Source organism: Asparagus officinalis, chromosome 8 (genome assembly GCF_001876935.1).
Source record: "Asparagus officinalis chromosome 8, Aspof.V1, whole genome shotgun sequence".
Lineage (NCBI taxonomy): Eukaryota > Viridiplantae > Streptophyta > Magnoliopsida > Asparagales > Asparagaceae > Asparagus > Asparagus officinalis.
The window spans coordinates 5,280,831-5,300,046 of NC_033801.1; the positions used below are offsets into that span (position 1 = coordinate 5,280,831).

General features: G+C 38.9%; 4 protein-coding genes and 1 pseudogene across 4 annotated transcripts; all 5 read left to right on the plus strand.

Moving 5' to 3' along the window:
- Positions 4,513–6,199, plus strand: LOC109820739 (ATP-dependent 6-phosphofructokinase 4, chloroplastic-like; the record flags this gene model as incomplete). Its single annotated transcript, XM_020386936.1, has 3 exons — positions 4,513–4,573; positions 5,720–5,874; positions 5,998–6,199. Coding segments are annotated over 3 exons (384 nt in total), but the record flags the coding sequence as incomplete, so codon positions are not given.
- Positions 10,926–11,700, plus strand: LOC109820740 (receptor kinase-like protein Xa21). Its single transcript, XM_020386937.1, has one exon. It carries the CDS (start codon positions 10,936–10,938, stop codon positions 11,698–11,700), a length of 765 nt encoding a protein of 254 aa, XP_020242526.1. The 5' UTR covers positions 10,926–10,935.
- Positions 11,797–12,924, plus strand: LOC109820741 (receptor kinase-like protein Xa21; the record flags this gene model as incomplete). The annotated part of the gene is made up of 1 exon (XM_020386938.1): positions 11,797–12,924. A coding segment is annotated over exon 1 (939 nt), but the record flags the coding sequence as incomplete, so codon positions are not given.
- LOC109822991 (probable LRR receptor-like serine/threonine-protein kinase At3g47570) lies at positions 12,922–14,273 on the plus strand. The gene is made up of 2 exons (XM_020389299.1): positions 12,922–13,726; positions 13,807–14,273. The coding sequence occupies exons 1-2, from the start codon at positions 12,928–12,930 to the stop codon at positions 14,169–14,171; spliced, it is 1,164 nt and encodes a 387-aa protein (XP_020244888.1). The 5' UTR covers positions 12,922–12,927; the 3' UTR covers positions 14,172–14,273.
- Positions 14,841–18,328, plus strand: LOC109820743 (annotated as a pseudogene).

Sequence of the window (19,216 nt, forward strand, 5' to 3'; positions counted from 1 at the left end):
CATATGTGATATTTTAGTATGATGTGTGACTTATGCTGCATTTAGTCACATTTTGGTATTTTGTGTGACTTTTGTGGTTGTTACGTGACATTTTAGTATTCTGTGTGACTCTTGGGGCCTATATGTGACATTTCAGTATTCTGTTTGACTTTTGGGGCTGTTATGTGATATTTTTACATTCTCTGTGTTATATTCTTGTTACTAGTTACATATCCTGCTATTAAGTGTTATGTTATATTTCTACAGGTATGATTATGGCATACATGCGTATTTTTTCATCAAGGCGATCCTCGAGGGAAGGGAGATAATGAACGTTGAAGCCTTGCACATGGAGTCGCATATGCTACGAGTAGGACTTGCTGCTCAACTCATATGTGAAGGGCGTGAATGAAAAAAACTACGGTTGAAATTAGACAGTGATGATCCAGAATATTTTTTTGTACTTTGGGGTAGTGATGTACCTATGATTGAGTGGAAGTATTAGACTCTACATGTAACTGTAATATTTGTTTAAACGCTATGATGTAAAGGATAACTGGTTTACTAGTTGTGTGTGACATTTGTTGGATTGTTGTGTGAGCTATATGTGAAGATATGTGACCATTAGTATGATGTGTAATGTTTGGGGCTTTTATGTGACGTTTTAGTATGGTGTGTGACTTTTGCTTCTTGTATGTGATATTTTGGTATTCTGTGTGACTTTTGAGGCTGTTATGTGATGTTTTAGTATGCTGTGTGACTTTTGCTCCTTGTATGTGATATTTTGGAGGACTTGCTGCTCAACTCATATGTGAAGGGCGTGAATGAAAAAAACTACGGTTGAAATTAGACAGTGATGATCCAGAATATTTTTTGTACTTTGGGGGTAGTGATGTACCTATGATTGAGTGGAAGTATTAGACTCTACATGTAACTGTAACATTTGTTTAAACGCTATGATGTAAAGGATAACTAGTTTACTAGTTGTGTGTGACATTTGTTGGATTGTTGTGTGAGCTATATGTAAAGATATATGACCATTAGTATGATGTGTAACGTGTAACAGACAACACATAACTATTTTGGTATGTACCATTGATTGAGTGGAAGTATTAGACAAACACATAAGTATTTCATTTGTTGGATGTTGGATGTTTACTAGCTGTTTGTAAATGATAAAATGTGCATTTGTAATTTCTTGGTGATCTTTTTTCTTTAGCATATTAAATAGAATCTAAAAGTAAAGTTCTTATTGGTATCACTGTTAATACTAACAAGTCACACGAACAGGTAATATGTCACATTTAAGTAGCAAATATCACAACAAAAGGGAAAATGTAACATGTAACAGACAACAGTCACAAAAGAGTTTGAATTCTGCCAGGAAACGTTAATCTTGGATAGGTTTAGTGCATGTGGCTTAGTTATGTCCTTCAGCGTGATATCATATCGCAAATAGGAAGTGTTCTCGCCAAACGAATCCAATTATTGTAAGATTCAGCAATATTGGAAGTGATATGACCATATCTGTGTATAAGCGACGATTATTCATCCTTTCCATAAATTTGAGTATATGGTTACGAAAATTTACAAACAGCTAGTAACTGCTTACGCGAACATAACACAATCAGCTAGTAACTGGTTACAAGAACATAACATAAATTATTGTAAGATCACCAAGAATTTACAAACAGCTAGTAACTGGTTACGAGAACATAACACAATCACACCTGTAAAAATATAACATACCACATCATACTAAAATGTTACATAACAGCCCCAAAAGTTACACAGAATATCAAAATGTCACATACAAGAAGCAAAAGTCACACAACATACTAAAATGTCACATAACAGCCTCAAAAGTCACACAGAACACCAAAATGTCACAAACAAGGAGCAAAAGTCACACAGCATACTAAAACATCACATAGCAGCCTCAAAAGTCACACAGAACACCAAAATGTCACATACAAGGAGCAAAAGTCACACAACATACTAAAACATCACATAACAGCCTTAAAAGTCACACGGAACACCAAAATGTCACATACAAGAAGCAAAAGTCACACACCATACTAAAACGTCACATAAAAGCCCCAAACATTACACATCATACTAATGGTCACATATCTTCACATATAGCTCACACAACAATCCAACAAATGTCACACACAACTAGTAAACTAGTTATCCTTTACATCATAGCGTTTAAACAAATGTTACAGTTACATGTAGAGTCTAATACTTCCACTCAATCATAGGTACATCACTACCCCCAAAGTACAAAAAATATTCTGGATCGTCACTGTCTAATTTCAACCGTAGTTTTTTTCATTCACGCCCTTCACATATGAGTTGAGCAGCAAGTCCTACTCGTAGCATATGCGACTCCATGTGCAAGGCTTCAACGTTCATTATCTCCCTTCCCTCGAGGATCGCCTTGATGAAAAAATACGTATGTATGCCATAATCATATCTGTAGAAATATAACATAACACTTAATAGCAGGATATGTAACTGGTAACAAGAATATAACATAGAGAATGTAAAAATATCACATAACAGCCCCAAAAGTCAAACAGAATACTGAAATGTCACATATAGGCCCCAAGAGTCACACAGAATACTAAAATGTCACGTAACAGCCACAAAAGTCACACAAAATACCAAAATGTGACTAAATGCAGCATAAGTCACACAGCATACTAAAATATCACATATGTCATTGGCTATTTCAAGGATAATTGAAGTTATCATAACTGACTTGTCAATATGTCATTGGCTATTTCAAGGATAATTGAATTTACGATAGCATTACGATGAGATTTTCATTTCTCAAATTTGAACAGGTCAAAAACACAGGTTTCTTTATGTATGAGTAACCAGATCAAAATAACATATGTCATATTCCAAGTGGACATATTATATGTTATATATATATATCTATCACCATTTCAACTTTGGTCAAGCTTATAGAGAAACATTAATGAACCTGACATTCTTTGAGATAATTGGTTTCAATTTTGGCTGCTGGATTCAAAAATTATATTACTACTTATTCAAGGTTAGACTTTAATGTAGCGAAATAAAGTTCAGATTTCTTATTAGGCAATTTAGCTTATCAAAACTAACAACAAACGTAAACCAACGAAAAAAGTTATAACAAATAAATACCTGTGGGGTTGATTCTCGGACCAACGACCCTTCGTGTCTCATTCATTCAACAGATGATCCAACCATCGGAGCTGATAGAACTCCTTGTCGGCTTTCCAACATACTTCGAATCACTCAAATCCGACCATCGGAGCTGATAGAACTCCTTGTCGGCTTTCCAACAGATGTTTACAAAAGGAACAATGCCCTTCGTGTCTCATTCACTCTACAGATGATCCAACCATCGGAGCTGATAGAACTCCTTGTCGGCTTTCCAACATACTTCGCATCACTCAAATCCGAGTCCGGACGAAGGAATTACAGCAGAAACAGATGAAAATACCAAAAGGAGTGTCTCGGACCAACGACCCTTCGTGTCTCATTCATTCAACAGATGATCCAACCATCGGAGCTGATAGAACTCCTTGTCGGCTTTCCAACATACTTCGAATCACTCAAATCCGAGTCCGGACGAAGGAATTACAGCAGAAACAGATGAAAATACCAAAAGGAGTGTCTCGGACCAACGACCCTTCGTGTCTCATTCATTCAACAGATGATCCAACCATCGGAGCTGATAGAACTCCTTGTCGGCTTTCCAACATACTTCGGGTGTCTCGGATCAAGTGGAGACACCCTAGGGTGTCTCCACGTGGATTTGGGCCATTTAGGTGGTTTTAACCGCTCCGCAACCCCTCAAGCCTATAAATACAAGCCTTAGTCCCTCATTTTTCAGATCTGGAATTTTGAAGATGATCGAGCACTTCAACGCAAGAGAGTTTTTCGTCAGATCTACATCACCCGTACCCGATCCTTAGTATTATCCCGTTGTGGTAATACTAAGAAGAGCAAATATCTCGCTTTTATCGAGATAGGCGCTTCAAGTTTCTAGATCTCCTCACGGATCGACGAAGCTCTGAACCAAATCTGATTGCCAGGTGGTCCACGGATATCGACGTCCCCGTCACAGGCTAAAGACCCACGCAAGCAAGAGACGACGAACGGATCTTGTGTTTATTTTCAAGAAAGTTGTAATCTTTTATTCTTTGTTGTTTGAATTCATTTGTAAAGTTTAAAGTTTAATGAAATCAATGACTAAGGCAACTTTCGACGAAAACAAACTGGCGACCACAGTGGGAGCCTGGGCTGGGGGTGGGGATGCTTGGCCCAACTTATTTTGCTTCCTCCAAGCAATTTTCCCTAAATTTTATTATGATATAAGTTTTAATTTTTTTATAAACAAATCTAATACATTTCAGTATCATATAAATTACTTCTTTGTTAATACATTGGTGTAGCGTGTGATTTATACTTGTGATGTGTTCATCCACAGCTCTTCTTGCTGCTGTGATATTTTTTTCTTACTGAAGTTAACAATCGAATTTGCAGGATCATTTCACAAGGGACAGGAAATTACCAGTATATCTCAAGTATATAGGTAGTCCTAGCCCCCTCTTACTAACCACTGCTTGCCTGGAATTGCATAATTTGTATAATATGTGGAACTATATTTTCATTACTTAAAAGAGGCTTATTCCTGGTGGTTTCCACTTCAACGTTTGGTACCAGAAGTGTATATTCATATTGCTAAAGCGGAACATTATCTTGGTTAGTAAGAAGAATAAAGTCGATGCTTTCTGGCATTGTAAAATGACTGTACAATTGGGAATATTCTTTCTTCTTCGACTACATATGCACTTTTGAAGGTAAGCATTGTAAAATGACTGTACAATTGGGAATATTCTTTCTTCTTCGACTACATATGCACTTTTGAAGGTAGTACCTTTCATCAGTTAATGGTGTTGGGAATATTCTTTCTTCTTCGACTACATATGCACTTTTGAAGGTAGTACCTTTCATCAGTTAATGGTGTTCGAAGATAATATTCGTTAAACTTGTCAGACACAGTTTCCTATGTTTTTTATGCTGTGATCTTGATTCCATTGGTTTACATAGTTGCAATGAATTTTAAAATAATATCGAACTATTGGATATGTCAGAAAATTCCTGGAAAATGCACTCTATGAACCAAATGTACTGATTAGCCGACTTCCTACCACCGCAGTCCACGAAGAAAAAGAGAGTTTCTTATTAGGATTTTATGGGACACCGCATTCATATACATGTGATTATGTCAATACGTCTGTTTTACCTTTTGAGACCAAGAAATCACCTGTTTTTAGTACAAAACTAGAATATCTGATTTCTTGTTTCTGGTTAAATGTGATTTCTATTTCCTTTGAAGATCACAAGGAATTTTTTAATTTTTAATTTTATTTTTCAATTTTGCAATATATAGAAAGAGAAAATGTGTAACAGAGCTATTCAACCCAATTGGCTCCTGTTATATTGACATGATCCTGAGATGTTCTCAAATTGTCAATTGTTATTAATAAACCCCAATTGGCTCCTGTTATATTGACATGATCCTGAGATGTTCTCAAATTGTCAATTGTTATTAATAAACCTCTACAGACGTATTGTACTGTTGAAAAGAGAAAGACGAGAATACATTTGGTATAATATAGTTGCTAAAACCTACAGTATCATAAAGTTAATTTTTATGTATTAGAGTTCTTTGCAGATCCTACCTACATGATCCGAGCCATTCCAAGCAATGCATCCGATAATGTCTACTGTACACTTCTCGCACAAAGTGCTGTCCATGGAGCCATGGCAGGGTACACAGGTTTCACAGTTGGACCCGTAAATGGCAAACATGCATACATCCCAATTTCCGTGAGTACATTTCGTCTATAACTTAGAGTTTTAAATTTATTCTCGTTGTTCCCGTATGTGAGAATTGCATATATCCCAATTTACTCGTGTATTATTATTATTATTATTATTAATATTTTTCAGAGGGTTACGGAGACTACAAATGTCGTCAAGGTAACCGACAGAATGTGGGCTAGGCTTCTCGCCTCCACAAACCAACCAAGTTTCTTTAGCAATGATGAGGAGGTGAGGGAGATGGTTGACAAGGAAACCCTTCAATTGATTGATAACATGAGGATCAACTCATTGTGAAAAAATGTGGCTTCAGCTGGTTTTAAAGGATCTCGTAGTTTGCTTCAGTTTTAAAATTATACTCGAAGAACTTGAAGATATTCCAATAAAGGGCTTCCAGTTCTCTCTTATTGTGCTTTGTAGCACTCTGATGCAATCAAAGAGTTCTTAGTTTATCTTTGTGAAATCTGATAATTTATATGATTATTTTAGTAATGAGGGTGTAATAGCTTGGAGTTTACACTGATATTGTTCAAACATTTTCTTACATATTTTCATCAATAACCACTTAAAACTGCCATTTGCATATCAGATAGCTGCTTATGGGCTCTAAATCAGATCGAGTTTCAATCAGATCGAGTTTCAATCAGATACCAATAATTTTTTATTTTTAAAATTTCTGATTCACAATCTATGTATTGTGTTGTCCTATTAAAACAACTGTCATTGTTTGAGAGAATACTCTATTAAAATTTAACTTCCTAGATTTTCGATCATATCATTTTATTTAGGGCCTGTTCGTTTGCCTTAAAAAAATGGGAAATCAAAGAAATAGAAAACTATTTCTAAGAAAAATGGGTTTTTAAATTGTTTGGTTGGCTAAAAAAAAAGGAAATCAAAGAAATGGAGATGAGATGAGATGAGTTGTCACATTATTATTGGATGATGTGAGTGATTTTTTAAGAAAACTAGTTTTGATGTTGTTCGGTTGGCGAAAAAAATAAGGAAATGAATTATAAGAAACCTATTTCCTGTAGTTTTCTTGTTTTCTTTTGTTCGGTTCATTCTTAAAAATAAGAAATGAAATGAGATGAGATGAGTTGTCATTGTATTATTGGGTGATGTGAAGAAAGATTAAGAAAAGTGTTTTCACAACTTTTTGGGATGAAAACAAAGAAATGAAATGTTAATGAGATGATGTGAATTGTTATAATATTTTATTCGATGATGTGAGTGATTTGAAATGATGAAAAGAGATGAGTTGAGTGATGTTTGGATGAAAATAATATTTTATTAGATGTGATGGATGAGTTGTTAGATGAAAATAATATTTTATTAGATGTGGTGGATGAGTTGTTAGATAAAAATAATATTTTATTAGATATGGTGGATGAGTGGTTAGATAAAAATAATATTTTATTAGAAGATGTGAATGAGTTGTTGGATGAAAATAATATTTTATTGGATGTTGTGGGTGAGTTTTAGGGATGGAAATGGAAGAAATGGATTATTTTGAAATTTCCACCTTTTCCATTTCCATTTCTTGGTTTTTAGGAAATAAACGAACAGGCCCTTAGGTTAAATACAAGTCTGAACTCTTTTAAAAGCCAAAGTTTTTTTTTTGAGAGAAAGGATGAGATACCATAAAGATATCCCAGCCAGCTAAATAACAAAAATGGTTGTTACATAATATGTACATATCCCCAACCTAGGATATGTATCTTTGTTCAAAATTAACTACATACCACTGATACATATATCCCAAGCTCTAACCACAAGTTAGAGAATAGCCCAAGACTAACTGTAAAAACACAAAAAAACAGCATAGAAACTACTAAATGTATCAAAAAACAGCTATCCCAAATATTTTTATCCACAGGGATCATTCCAGCTGAATAACCCCCCCAGAGCTTCTGTCATCATCTCCAGCAGCAGCCTTGAATCCCGCATCAAGCCTCATATCAGCCATTTTCTTCTTCCTCCTTTCCTACAGTCTTGTGGTTCTGGCAGATTCCTTTTTCATACCTAGCCATAAATTTGAGAAAATCATGATTTTGTGTAAAATCATAATATAATTCCTCCTCTTGTTAGAAAACAATCTATCATTGCGTTCTTGCCAAATACACTAAACAAGATAGCAGATAGTAATATCTCTTTTCAATCTAGAATCCCCAAGAGAATTACTGTTCCATTTCAGCCACAGATTTTTAAGAGACCCCAACTTGAAATCCTCTTCAGTTTGTAGATTGCATTGAATTAATTTCCAAATAGATTGGACAAACTCACAATTAAGAAAAATATGATTATGGTTTTCAGTCACCTTAGAGCATAAACAACAGATTTTGTCTAAATATACTCCCTTTTTTTCCAATACATCTTTTGTGTTCAGACTTTGTCTAATAGCCAGCCAAACTAAAAATTTGACTTTCAGGGGAATAGGAAGCTCCCATATCTTTGCACAATCATATCTTAGACCCCCATCAATAAGAAAATGATAAAAGGATCTTACTGAAAATGATTTTTTTTTCTCCCATAACCATTTTCTCTTATCTTCCCCATCTGATAAACTTTTCAAATTAAGAATATCCAACAGTTTAAAAAACTGAAGAACAAGATCCCCAGTCAACTGTCTTTTGAATTGAAGAACCCATCTCCATACATTATCTTCTTTGATTCTCAAGCTACAAACAATAGCATAAGGAGATGAAGAAAGTTTAAACAAGGATGGAAAAAGAGAAGCAAGAGTAGATGAACCTAACCATTTATCAAGCCAAAAAAGGGTAAATTTTCCATTTCCCACATCCACTTGAGTACTGCAATGAACCTAACCATTTATCAAGCCAAAAAAGGGTAAATTTTCCATTTCCCACATCCACTTGAGTACTGCAAAGAAAGCTGTCAATATTAGTCCTTTTCCATTTCCCACATCCACTTGAGTACTGCAAAGAAAGCTGTCAATATTAGTCCAGAAGCCTTTCCAAAACCAAGATAGATGTATTTTACCCGAATGAAGATATTCAGTCCATGATTTTCTTTCAAAAAATTTATGGTGACTGATTTGTTTCCAAAGCTCATGATTACCATTAAACCATTTCCAAAGCCATTTACCTAAAAGAGCTTTATTCATCACTTTTAAATTTTTAATCCCCAAACCACCATAATGTTTTGGTCTACAAATCTCTTCCCATTTACAGATTAGTGCACCCTTTATGCTCCAAAGATCCAGTCCATAAAAATCTTCTCCTCATAAAATCAATTTTTTCAATAACCCAAACTGGGAATAAGAAAAAAGACAGCCAGAAAATTGGCATAGAAGAGAGAACTGAGTTAATCAAAACCAGTCTTCCTCCTCTTGATAAAGATCTACCTTTCCAAATAGCTAATCTTTTCTCAATTTTCTCAATCAAAGGAAACCAGTCATCTCTTTTCAATTTTCCTGGTCTTAAAGGAATTCCAAGATAGGTAATGGGAAAAATACCACACTTACAATTCATCATACATACCAAATTCTGCTGTAAAATCTCATTTTCTTCAAGAGCAATGAGAACACTTTTGTTAAAACTTATTTTTAAACCTGATGCTAGTTCAAAGCAATATAAAATCAGCTTCAACACAGTCAAATGTTCTTTTTTATTTTTACAAAAAATCAAAGTATCATCAGCATATTGTAAGCAAAAAACTTTAGGACTCAAATTTTCAGGATCTAATCCTTCAATTAGCTGAGCATCAACAGCTAATTTCAACATCTTAGTAAAAGAATCAGCTGCCAAAACAAATAGAAGAGGTGACAAAGGATCTCTTTGACGAACACCCCTTTTAGACATAATCCAATTACCAGGTTTACCATTTATGTTGATGGCAGATAAACCATCTTTCAAACATAAAGTCACCCAATTAATCCACTTAAAACCAATTTTTTTTGCTTTCAAGACTTCTAAAATAAAATTCCAGTCTAACAAATCATATGCTTTTTCAAAGTCTAATTTTAATAAAATCCCTCCTTTTTTGTTATTCTAGAAACAATTATTGATAATTTCTTGAGCTGCCACAACTCCATCTAGCAAAAATCTATCTTTAATAAAACCAGATTGCAAAGGGTCTATAAGCATCTCCAACTTAGTATTCAGTTTGTTAGTCAAGACTTTAGTAATCACTTTATAAATCACATTTAACAAACTGATGGGCCTGTAATCATTAATAGAATTAGCCCCATTCTTTTTTGGAATAAGGACAATATGAGCATAATTAAATCTGTTGATTTCTAAGATGCCCTCATGAAATTCTACAAATAATTTAAAAGCCAAAGTTAGACCCTCCTCTTCTCATCCCATGGCCGTAGACTATGGAATGTTATGTATATGTACTGTTATCCTTTTGTGCTCTTTTATTTTCCATGCTATAAACAGAAAATTCCAAATTTCCTTTCAACACTATCTCACTATAGAGATGAAACCGTTCAAGAGAAATGTGTCTTCGATGTACTTAAATTGAGCTTGATTTCTTTGCTTTCCAGCTATCTCATTTCAGATCCTGAACCAGTAACTGTATGAATGCATGCATAGAAAACGGCCCCTTTGTCTCTCCTCTACCCACCCCAATCCAATAGCCCATTTTCTTTAGAAAGTTGGATTTTTTTTTTTTTTTTGTTCACAAGTGATTGCTACTGCAAGGGGCTTAATCTATGGATTCTTTGACGAACACTGGTCATTTCCATATAGTCAATGGGACGGCCGTTTTATTTTTAATTTCTTATTGAGGATTAGTTCTTGGTTAATACAAGGATTAGTTCTTTGTTAATACAAAATCCATAGGGCAAAGTCCAAACAATCCCAGCTTCCTTGAATTGCCCATATTCCTTTCTTTTATCCTTCACTTTCATACACCTTGAGTGCCTGTTGCAATTTTATTGAATGGAGAAAGAACGATGGCCGGCTAGGAGATTTGGATCTACCTCAGTAGATGAAGAAGTTTTGCACCAGTCACTCTCTCGTTCCTCTCATGTCAAGTGCTCCATTATTGCAAAGCAAAGCGATGTGCTATTTATGATGGAGCATTTTCATTTGTTCTCACATGACATACCCGTTCCTTTCGTCCTCTATAATCCGAAGTTCTCCATCAATGGAAACTTACCAATCTGTTTTCGTAGCATTGCATCTGATGCTATTATCATTAACCTCATCATCGGCAGTGAAGCATAACAATATGTCCGACCTCTCGACGCTCCTGACCATCAAAGCCTGGGTCATGGGCCATGATCCAGGCAACATTGTGTCCACCAACTGGACCACTGATGCCTCCTTTTGCACCTGGATGGGCGTTTCATGCAGTCGTCGAAGGCAGAGAGTCACTTCTCTCAACATAAGCAGCACACCTCTCTACAGCATCATCCCTCCTCACATCGCCAACCTTTCGTTTCTGTCGGAGCTCGTTCTTTCCAACAATGGCCTAGTTGGACCCCTTCCTGAATCTTTGGCTCGGCTGCCTCGGCTGAAATATCTCCAACTTGATAGCAATCAACTTTCAGGTTCAATACCTCTTGCCTTTTTCAACATGTCATCGCTTACAGAGTTGATTCTCGCTAGCAACAACATTACAGGGACCCTGCCCTCTAATGATACTAGTTTTCGTCCGCTGTTCCCTGAGTATTTGTATATATTTGAAAACCAACTCACTGGCAGCATCCCGTCCAGCCTTTTCCTTGCTCCTACTCTTCGGGAGCTTAGCTTGGATGAGAACCAGTTAAGTGGAGACATACCGCCTGAGATTGGAAATATGAAGCATCTTACTCTCCTGTACCTTGGTGATAACAATCTAACGGGCACAATACCAATATGAAGCATCTTACTCTCCTGTACCTTGGTGATAACAATCTAACGGGCACAATACCATCCTCTTTGGGCAACCTTACTAATCTAGTTGACGTACCTTGGTGATAACAATCTAACGGGCACAATACCATCCTCTTTGGGCAACCTTACTAATCTAGTTGACGTAAGCCTTTCCAGCAACAGCTTCCATGGAAATATTCCTGAGGAGTTGGGTCGTCTTACAAGCCTTAAAAGATTGCAGATTAATTACTGTGGTGGCATTACTGGTTCTATACCGGTTTCCCTTTCTAATATGTCATCGCTCCAAGTCATGGACCTTGAGAACAACAGCCTTGATGGACCGGTGCGTTTGCAATTTGGGACTATGCCTCTTCTTAAATCCTTGTTGTTACCCGATAACAGACTAACCGGAGGATTGGACTTCCTCGCATCACTGTCAAACTGCAGAGCTTTAGAATTTGTGGAAGTTATGACAAATGAGCTGGATGGCATTCTACCAAATACCATAGGTAATCTCTCGAGGAACCTAGCATACTTTAATATTGAGGAAAATCATATTAAGGGGAAAATTCGTGCTGAGTTGGGTAACCTGTCTAGATTGGTTCAGCTATTCTTGGGAGAGAATGAGCTAGTTGGAACGATACCGTTGGAAATCACAACTCTAGAAGGCCTGCAGAGGCTAACACTGACTAGTAACGGTATATACGGTTCCATCCCAAATGAACTCGGCCGATTAAGAAACTTGGAAGAACTGTACCTTGACGAAAATAGTCTTTCTGGATCCATACCTGACTCTATTGGAAATATCACTGGGCTAGACCAATTGTCGCTTGGTGCTAACAGATTATCTTCAACAATCCCTGAAAGTGTTTGGGGTCTGACTCGTCTACTTTACTTAAATCTGTCACAGAATCTTCTCTCTGGATTTCTACCTTCAGCATTGTGGAATATTAAGGACTTGAACACATTTGACGTGTCAAGAAATCGGCTATCGGGTAACCTTCCAAGCGCTTTAAAGTATCTCGAAATCAATACGTTGTACCTATCAAATAACTCATTTGATGGCCACATTCCTGAATCATTTGGGGATCTTTTTAATCTCGAGGGTTTGGACCTTTCTTGCAATAACCTCTCAGGTTTCATACCCGAGTCCTTGGTCAATCTCCAACACCTCAACATCCTAAACTTATCTTTCAACATGTTGGAAGGAAAGGTTCCAAATGTTGGTGCCTTTATGAATGTCAGCATCGTGTCTTTGGAAGGAAATGCGGCATTATGTGGAGCACCCAGATTTGGCTTTCCATCTTGCAACATAACTGATTCGACAGTTTCTAATTCAGGGAGGCATTTGTTACGATATATCCTCCCTGCTATTGCTTCTACGGGAATCCTTGTTCTCTGTTTTTGCATCCTATTAGGATTACGTAGAAGGAGAGCCAAGAATCCGACCCCAAGTAGCACGCTCTCTCCTACTAAGCATAGATTGATCCCCTACTACGAGCTTGTTCGTGCCACTGACAACTTCAGCGAGATAAACTTACTCGGAAGGGGTGCATTTGGTTCTGTGTACAGAGGGCTTTTAGATGACGGCCTTCTTGTTGCCATCAAGGTCTTGAATATGCAAATCGATGGAGCTTCAAGGAGTTTTGATGCTGAGTGTCGTGCTTTGAGGATGGTTCGCCACAGAAATCTGGTTAGAATCATCAGTGCTTGTTCCAACTTGGATTTCAAGGCACTCGTCCTCCAATTCATGCCCAATGGCAGCCTCGAAAGATGGCTCTACTCCCATAACTACTCCTTGAGTTTACTTCAAAGGATTAACATAGCCATCGATGTTGCTTCAGCTATTGAGTACCTCCATCATCACCATTCTCAGGTTGTGCTGCATTGTGATCTGAAGCCGACCAACATTCTTCTTGATGAAGAAATGACCGCACATGTCAGCGACTTTGGCATTGCAAGACTACTGAGTGGTGATAACCAGAGTGTAACCTCAGCGAGCACGCCGGGGACAGTTGGTTATATTGCCCCAGGTAAATAAATTTATAAGCTTTCGCCTAAAATCTAGTCCAATCACATGCAATCTATACTAACGTTTGAGTTTGCTGTGTAGAGTTTGCTTCAACAGGAAGAGTCTCCACAAAGGGAGATGTCTATAGCTTTGGAATATTGTTGCTAGAAATCTTTACGAGAAAGAAGCCTATTGATCCCATGTTTACTGGGGAATCAAACTTGCGACGATGGGTAAATGATGCACATCCTGCCAGCCTGTTTGATATAGCGGACTGCAACCTCTTGAGAGATGAGGATGGAAATGAAAGGCCGAGGAGCGACTTGATTTCAATGCAGGCTTGTCTATCATCTATCATGGAGTTGGGGATTATCTGTTCAAGTGACTCACCTAGAGAAAGGCTTCCTATGAAGGAAGTCGTCCCAAAGTTGCGGAAGATCAAGATGGAGTATTTGTCAGTGTATTGAGTTGTTTGAAACATGACTGTAACATGTTATGGATGCACTACTTATCACTATGTTTGGGAGTTTGGTAATGAAGGGGAAGGAAAAGGAAGGGAGTGTAAAATAGGACAAGGGATGGTTTCCTTTTATGAGAAGCATTTTATGCATTTTTTTGTTTACTAGATTTTGCAGATAACAGACGAGCTTCCATTTAGTTTCTCTCACTTTGCTGTAGGTAGGCGTCCAGAATGAGCTTACTTCCACTGGACAAATAGTTCACGATCTGCTTAAAGCTTGATTGGGCAGCAAGCCTTAACATTTTATTCCAGCGTTTGTTTTTTATTTAAAAAAAATTAATTTAAATATAATTTTAAAAATATGAATACCAAGTTAACATAGTTTAAAAATGAAGAAAAATAAAAGAAGGTCGAAAAAACCTATGGGTCGACCCATGAGCTGTGAGCCGTGCCGGGCCCGCCCCACCCCTAGGCGGGTCATACGCCGGTCTTGGTCCAATTCCAAATTTGGGATCAGAGAAGCAGGCCCGTATGTCCCATTCTGACCATCGTGGACCCGGGTTAGACCTGGCCCCCCTTGAACCCCACAGGTTGGGTCACAGGCCTGAACTGGCCCACACCCACACCTAGACAGGAATGTGTGAAGTCAAAGTAATCGGTGGTGGTAACTGGATGAGGGAGGGGTCAAGAGTTGAAGAAATCGGTTGTTGCCTTTCACTTCCACAAGCCTGCAAGACTTTTCTCAACGGATGAAGCCATGCGCCAGTTGCTACCTCATCCTCTTTCTCTCGGCATCCATCCCCCAATTTTCTCCATAACCTTCACCGATGGAAACCTACAAATTTGTCTTCGTAGCTCTGACGCTCCTATTTTTCACCTCAACATCGGCGGCGAAGCATGACAACACGACCGACCTCTCGGCGCTCCTGGCTATCAAAGCCAGGGTCATCGAGCATGATCCAGGCAGCTCTCTGTCCGCCAACTGGACCACCGACGCATCCTTTTGCACCTGGATGGGCGTCTCGTGCAGCCGTCGAAGGCAAAGAGTAACTTCTCTTAATATCAGTGACACACAGCTCTATGGCACCATCCCTCCTCACATCGCCAACCTTTCATTCCTGTCGGAGCTCATCCTTTCCAACGACGGCCTGGTCGGACCCCTTCCTGAATCCCTGGCTCGGCTGCCTCGACTACAATACCTCCAGCTTGATAGCAACCAGCTTTCAGGTTCAATACCCCTCGCCTTTTTCAACATGTCATTGCTTTCCGAGTTGATTCTCGCTAGCAACAGCATTACGGGGACCCTGCCCCCCAACTATACTAGTTTTCGTCCGTTGTTCCCCGAGTATTTGTATGTATTTGACAACCAGCTCACTGGCAGCATCCCGCCCAGCCTTTTCCTTGCTCCTACCCTTCGGGAGCTTAGCTTGGCTGCGAACCAGTTAAGTGGAGACATACCGCCCGAGATTGGAAATATGAAGCATCTTACTCTCCTGTACCTTGGTGATAACAATCTAACGGGCACAATACCATCCTCTTTGGGCAACCTTACTAATCTAGTTGACCTGAGCCTTTCCAGCAACAGCTTCCATGGAAATATTCCTGAGGAGTTGGGTCGTCTTACAAACCTTAAAAGATTGCAGTTTGGTAACTGTGGTGGTATTACTGGTTCTATACCGGTTTCCCTTTCTAATATGTCATCGCTCCGAATCATGGACCTTGAGAACAATAGCCTTGATGGACCGGTGCGTTTGCAATTTGGGACTATGCCTCTTCTTATATCCTTGTTGTTACCCGGAAACAGACTAACCGGAGGGTTGGACTTCCTCGCATCACTGTCAAACTGCAGAGCTTTAGATTTTGTGGAAGTTAGCGCAAATGAGCTGGATGGCATTCTACCAAATACCGTAGGTAATCTCTCGAGGAACCTAGCATTCTTTAGAGATTAGTTGAGCTTATCTTGACAGAGAATGAGCTAGTTGGAAAGATACCGTTGGAAATCACAACTCTAGAAGGTCTGCAGAGGCTAACACTGACTAGTAACGGTATATACGGTTCCATCCCAAATGAACTTGGTCGATTAAGAAACTTGAAACAACTGTACCTCGACAGCAACAGTCTTTCTGGATCCATACCTGACTCTATTGGAAATATCACCGGACTAGACCAATTGACGCTTAGTGCAAACAGATTATCTTCAACAATTCCTGAAAGTGTTTGGGGTCTGACTCGTCTACTCTACTTAAATCTGTCACAGAACCTTCTCTCTGGATTTCTACCTTCAGCATTGTGGAATATTAAGGACTTGAACACATTTGACGTGTCAAGAAATCGGCTATCGGGTAACCTTCCAAGCGCTTTAAAGTATCTCGAAATCAATACGTTGTACCTATCAAATAACTCATTTGATGGCCACATTCCTGAATCATTTGGGGATCTTTTTAATCTCGAGGGTTTGGACCTTTCTTGCAATAACCTCTCAGGTTTCATACCCGAGTCCTTGGTCAATCTCCGACACCTCAGAATCCTAAACTTATCTTTCAACATGTTGGAAGGAAAGGTTCCAAATGTTGGTGCCTTTATGAATGCCAGCATCGTGTCTCTGGAAGGAAATGCGGCATTATGTGGAGCACCCAGATTTGGCTTTCCATCTTGCAACATAAATGATTCCACAGTTTCTAATTCATGGAGGCATTTGTTACGATATATCCTCCCTGCTATTGCTTCTACCAAAGGGGAGGGGGGGAGATCTGGAAGTTTGGCGGGCTGGGACAGCGGGAAAAAGAGTTCGCGCGGGGGAAAAAAATTGCAGCGGGAAAAATCCCGCGCTCTCGCTCAACGCGCGCGTGGGCGGCTCGCCTGCTCGTGGGCAGACGCCCACGTGGGTGAGCCCCCACCCCTTGATTACACTCCCTGCTATTGCTTCTACGGGAATCCTTGTTCTCTGTTTTTGCATCCTATTAGGATTACGTAGGAGGAGAGCCAAGAATCCGACCCCAAGTAGCACGCTCTCTCCTACCAAGCATAGATTGACCCCCTACTACGAGCTTGTTCGTGCCACTGACAACTTCAGCGAGATAAACTTACTCGGAAGGGGTGCATTTGGTTCTGTGTACAGAGGGCTTTTAGATGACGGCCTTCTTGTTGCCATCAAGGTCTTGAATATGCAAATCGATGGAGCTTCAAGGAGTTTTGATGCTGAGTGTTGTGCTTTGAGGATGGTTCGCCACAGAAATCTTGTTAGAATCATCAGTTCTTGTTCCAACTTGGATTTCAAGGCACTCGTCCTCCAATTCATGCCCAATGGCAGCCTAGAAAGATGGCTCTACTCCCATAACTACTCCTTGAGTTTACTTCAAAGGATTAACATAGCCATCGATGTTGCTTCAGCTATTGAGTACCTCCATCATCACCATTCTCAGGTTGTGCTGCATTGTGATCTGAAGCCGACCAACATTCTTCTTGATGAAGAAATGACCGCACATGTCAGCGACTTTGGCATTGCAAGACTACTGAGTGGTGATAACCAGAGTGTAACCTCAGCGAGCACGCCGGGGACAATTGGTTATATTGCCCCAGGTAAATAAATTTACAGGCTTTCGCCTAAAATCTAGTCCAATCACGTGCAATCTGTACTAACGTTTGAGTTTGCGGTGTAGAGTTTGCTTCAACAGGAAGAGTCTCCACAAAGGGAGATGTCTATAGCTTTGGAATATTGTTGCTAGAAATCTTTACGAGAAAGAAGCCTACTGATCCTATGTTTACCGGGGAATCAAGCTTGCGACGATGGGTAAGTGATGCACATCCTGCCGGCTTGTTTGATATAGTGGACCGCAACCTCTTGAGAGATGAGGATGGAAATGAAAGGCCGAGGAGCGACTTAGCTTCAATGCAGGCTTGTCTATCTTCTATCATGGAGTTGGGGATCGTCTGTTCAAGTGACTCACCTAGAGAAAGGCTTCCTATGAAGGAAGTCGTCCCAAAGTTGCAGAAGATCGAGATGGAGTATTTGTCAGTGTATTGAGTTGTTTGAAACATGATTGTAACATGTTATGGATGTACTTATCACTATGTTTGGGAGTTTAGTAATGAAGGGGAAGGAAAAGGGAGGGAGTGTGAAATAGGACAAGGGATGGTTTCCTTTTATGAGAAGCATTTTATACAGTTTTTATTTACTAGATTATGTAGATAACACTATGTTTGGGAGTTTAGTAATGAAGGGGAAGGAAAAGGGAGGGAGTGTGAAATAGGACAAGGGATGGTCTCCTTTTATGAGAAGCATTTTATGCAGTTTTTATTTACTAGATTATGTAGATAACAAATGAGCTTACTTCCACTGGACACGTAGTCCTCGATCTGCTTAAAGCTTGATTGGGTAGCAACCCTTAACATTTTTATTCCAGCGTTTGTTTTTATTTTAGCTTTCCAATAAATTAATAGCTTTTGTCATGACATTGTGCAAAATTCAACAGGTTTAAAGCAATAGTTTCTCTTCGCTCAGTGTCCCTTAATTCCCCGGCCAAATCGATTCCCATATCCATAGTTGCTAACAGGTTGTTTTAAGGGAGAGTTTTTGTGAGTCTTCAACAAATGATATTAAATTAACTATTTTCTGTTTCAATTTATATTACATTTTATTTAAAGGTATGCTGGATGTTTGTAGTGGATGTTGCGCGCCTATGCGGACGCGTGCTCGCACACCAAACGAATCTGTGATCACGGGAGAAGAGAACTAACCATACACGAGCACAATTCAATCCAAATACGACAAATCAAACCAAACACAGAGATATACGTGGTTCGGCAATTTGCCTACGTCCACTGGGAGAGGATGGAGAGATTCCACTAAATCAATGAGAGTACAAAGAGTTACAATCTCACAAAATCACTCACACAAACACTAAACTAAATCTCTCAACTTGCTCACAAGTTCTCCATCTCAATATGCTCAGTACAATCTAAAATCTCAGTTTAGAAACCCTAGAAAATCGTGTTTCAATTTATATCAAAATACAAACCCAATGCGAACAGGAAACCAAATTCAGGCCCAGC

Bases quoted from the DNA above. Each gene is read 5' to 3' on its own strand.
- LOC109820740 (XM_020386937.1), top strand. From the start codon at position 10,936: ATGACATACCCGTTCCTTTCGTCCTCTATAATCCGAAGTTCTCCATCA.
- LOC109822991 (XM_020389299.1), top strand. From the start codon at position 12,928: ATGAATGTCAGCATCGTGTCTTTGGAAGGAAATGCGGCATTATGTGGA. The intron at 13,727-13,806 runs GTAAATAAATTT...TTTGCTGTGTAG, and splicing joins AGTTGGTTATATTGCCCCAG to AGTTTGCTTCAACAGGAAGA.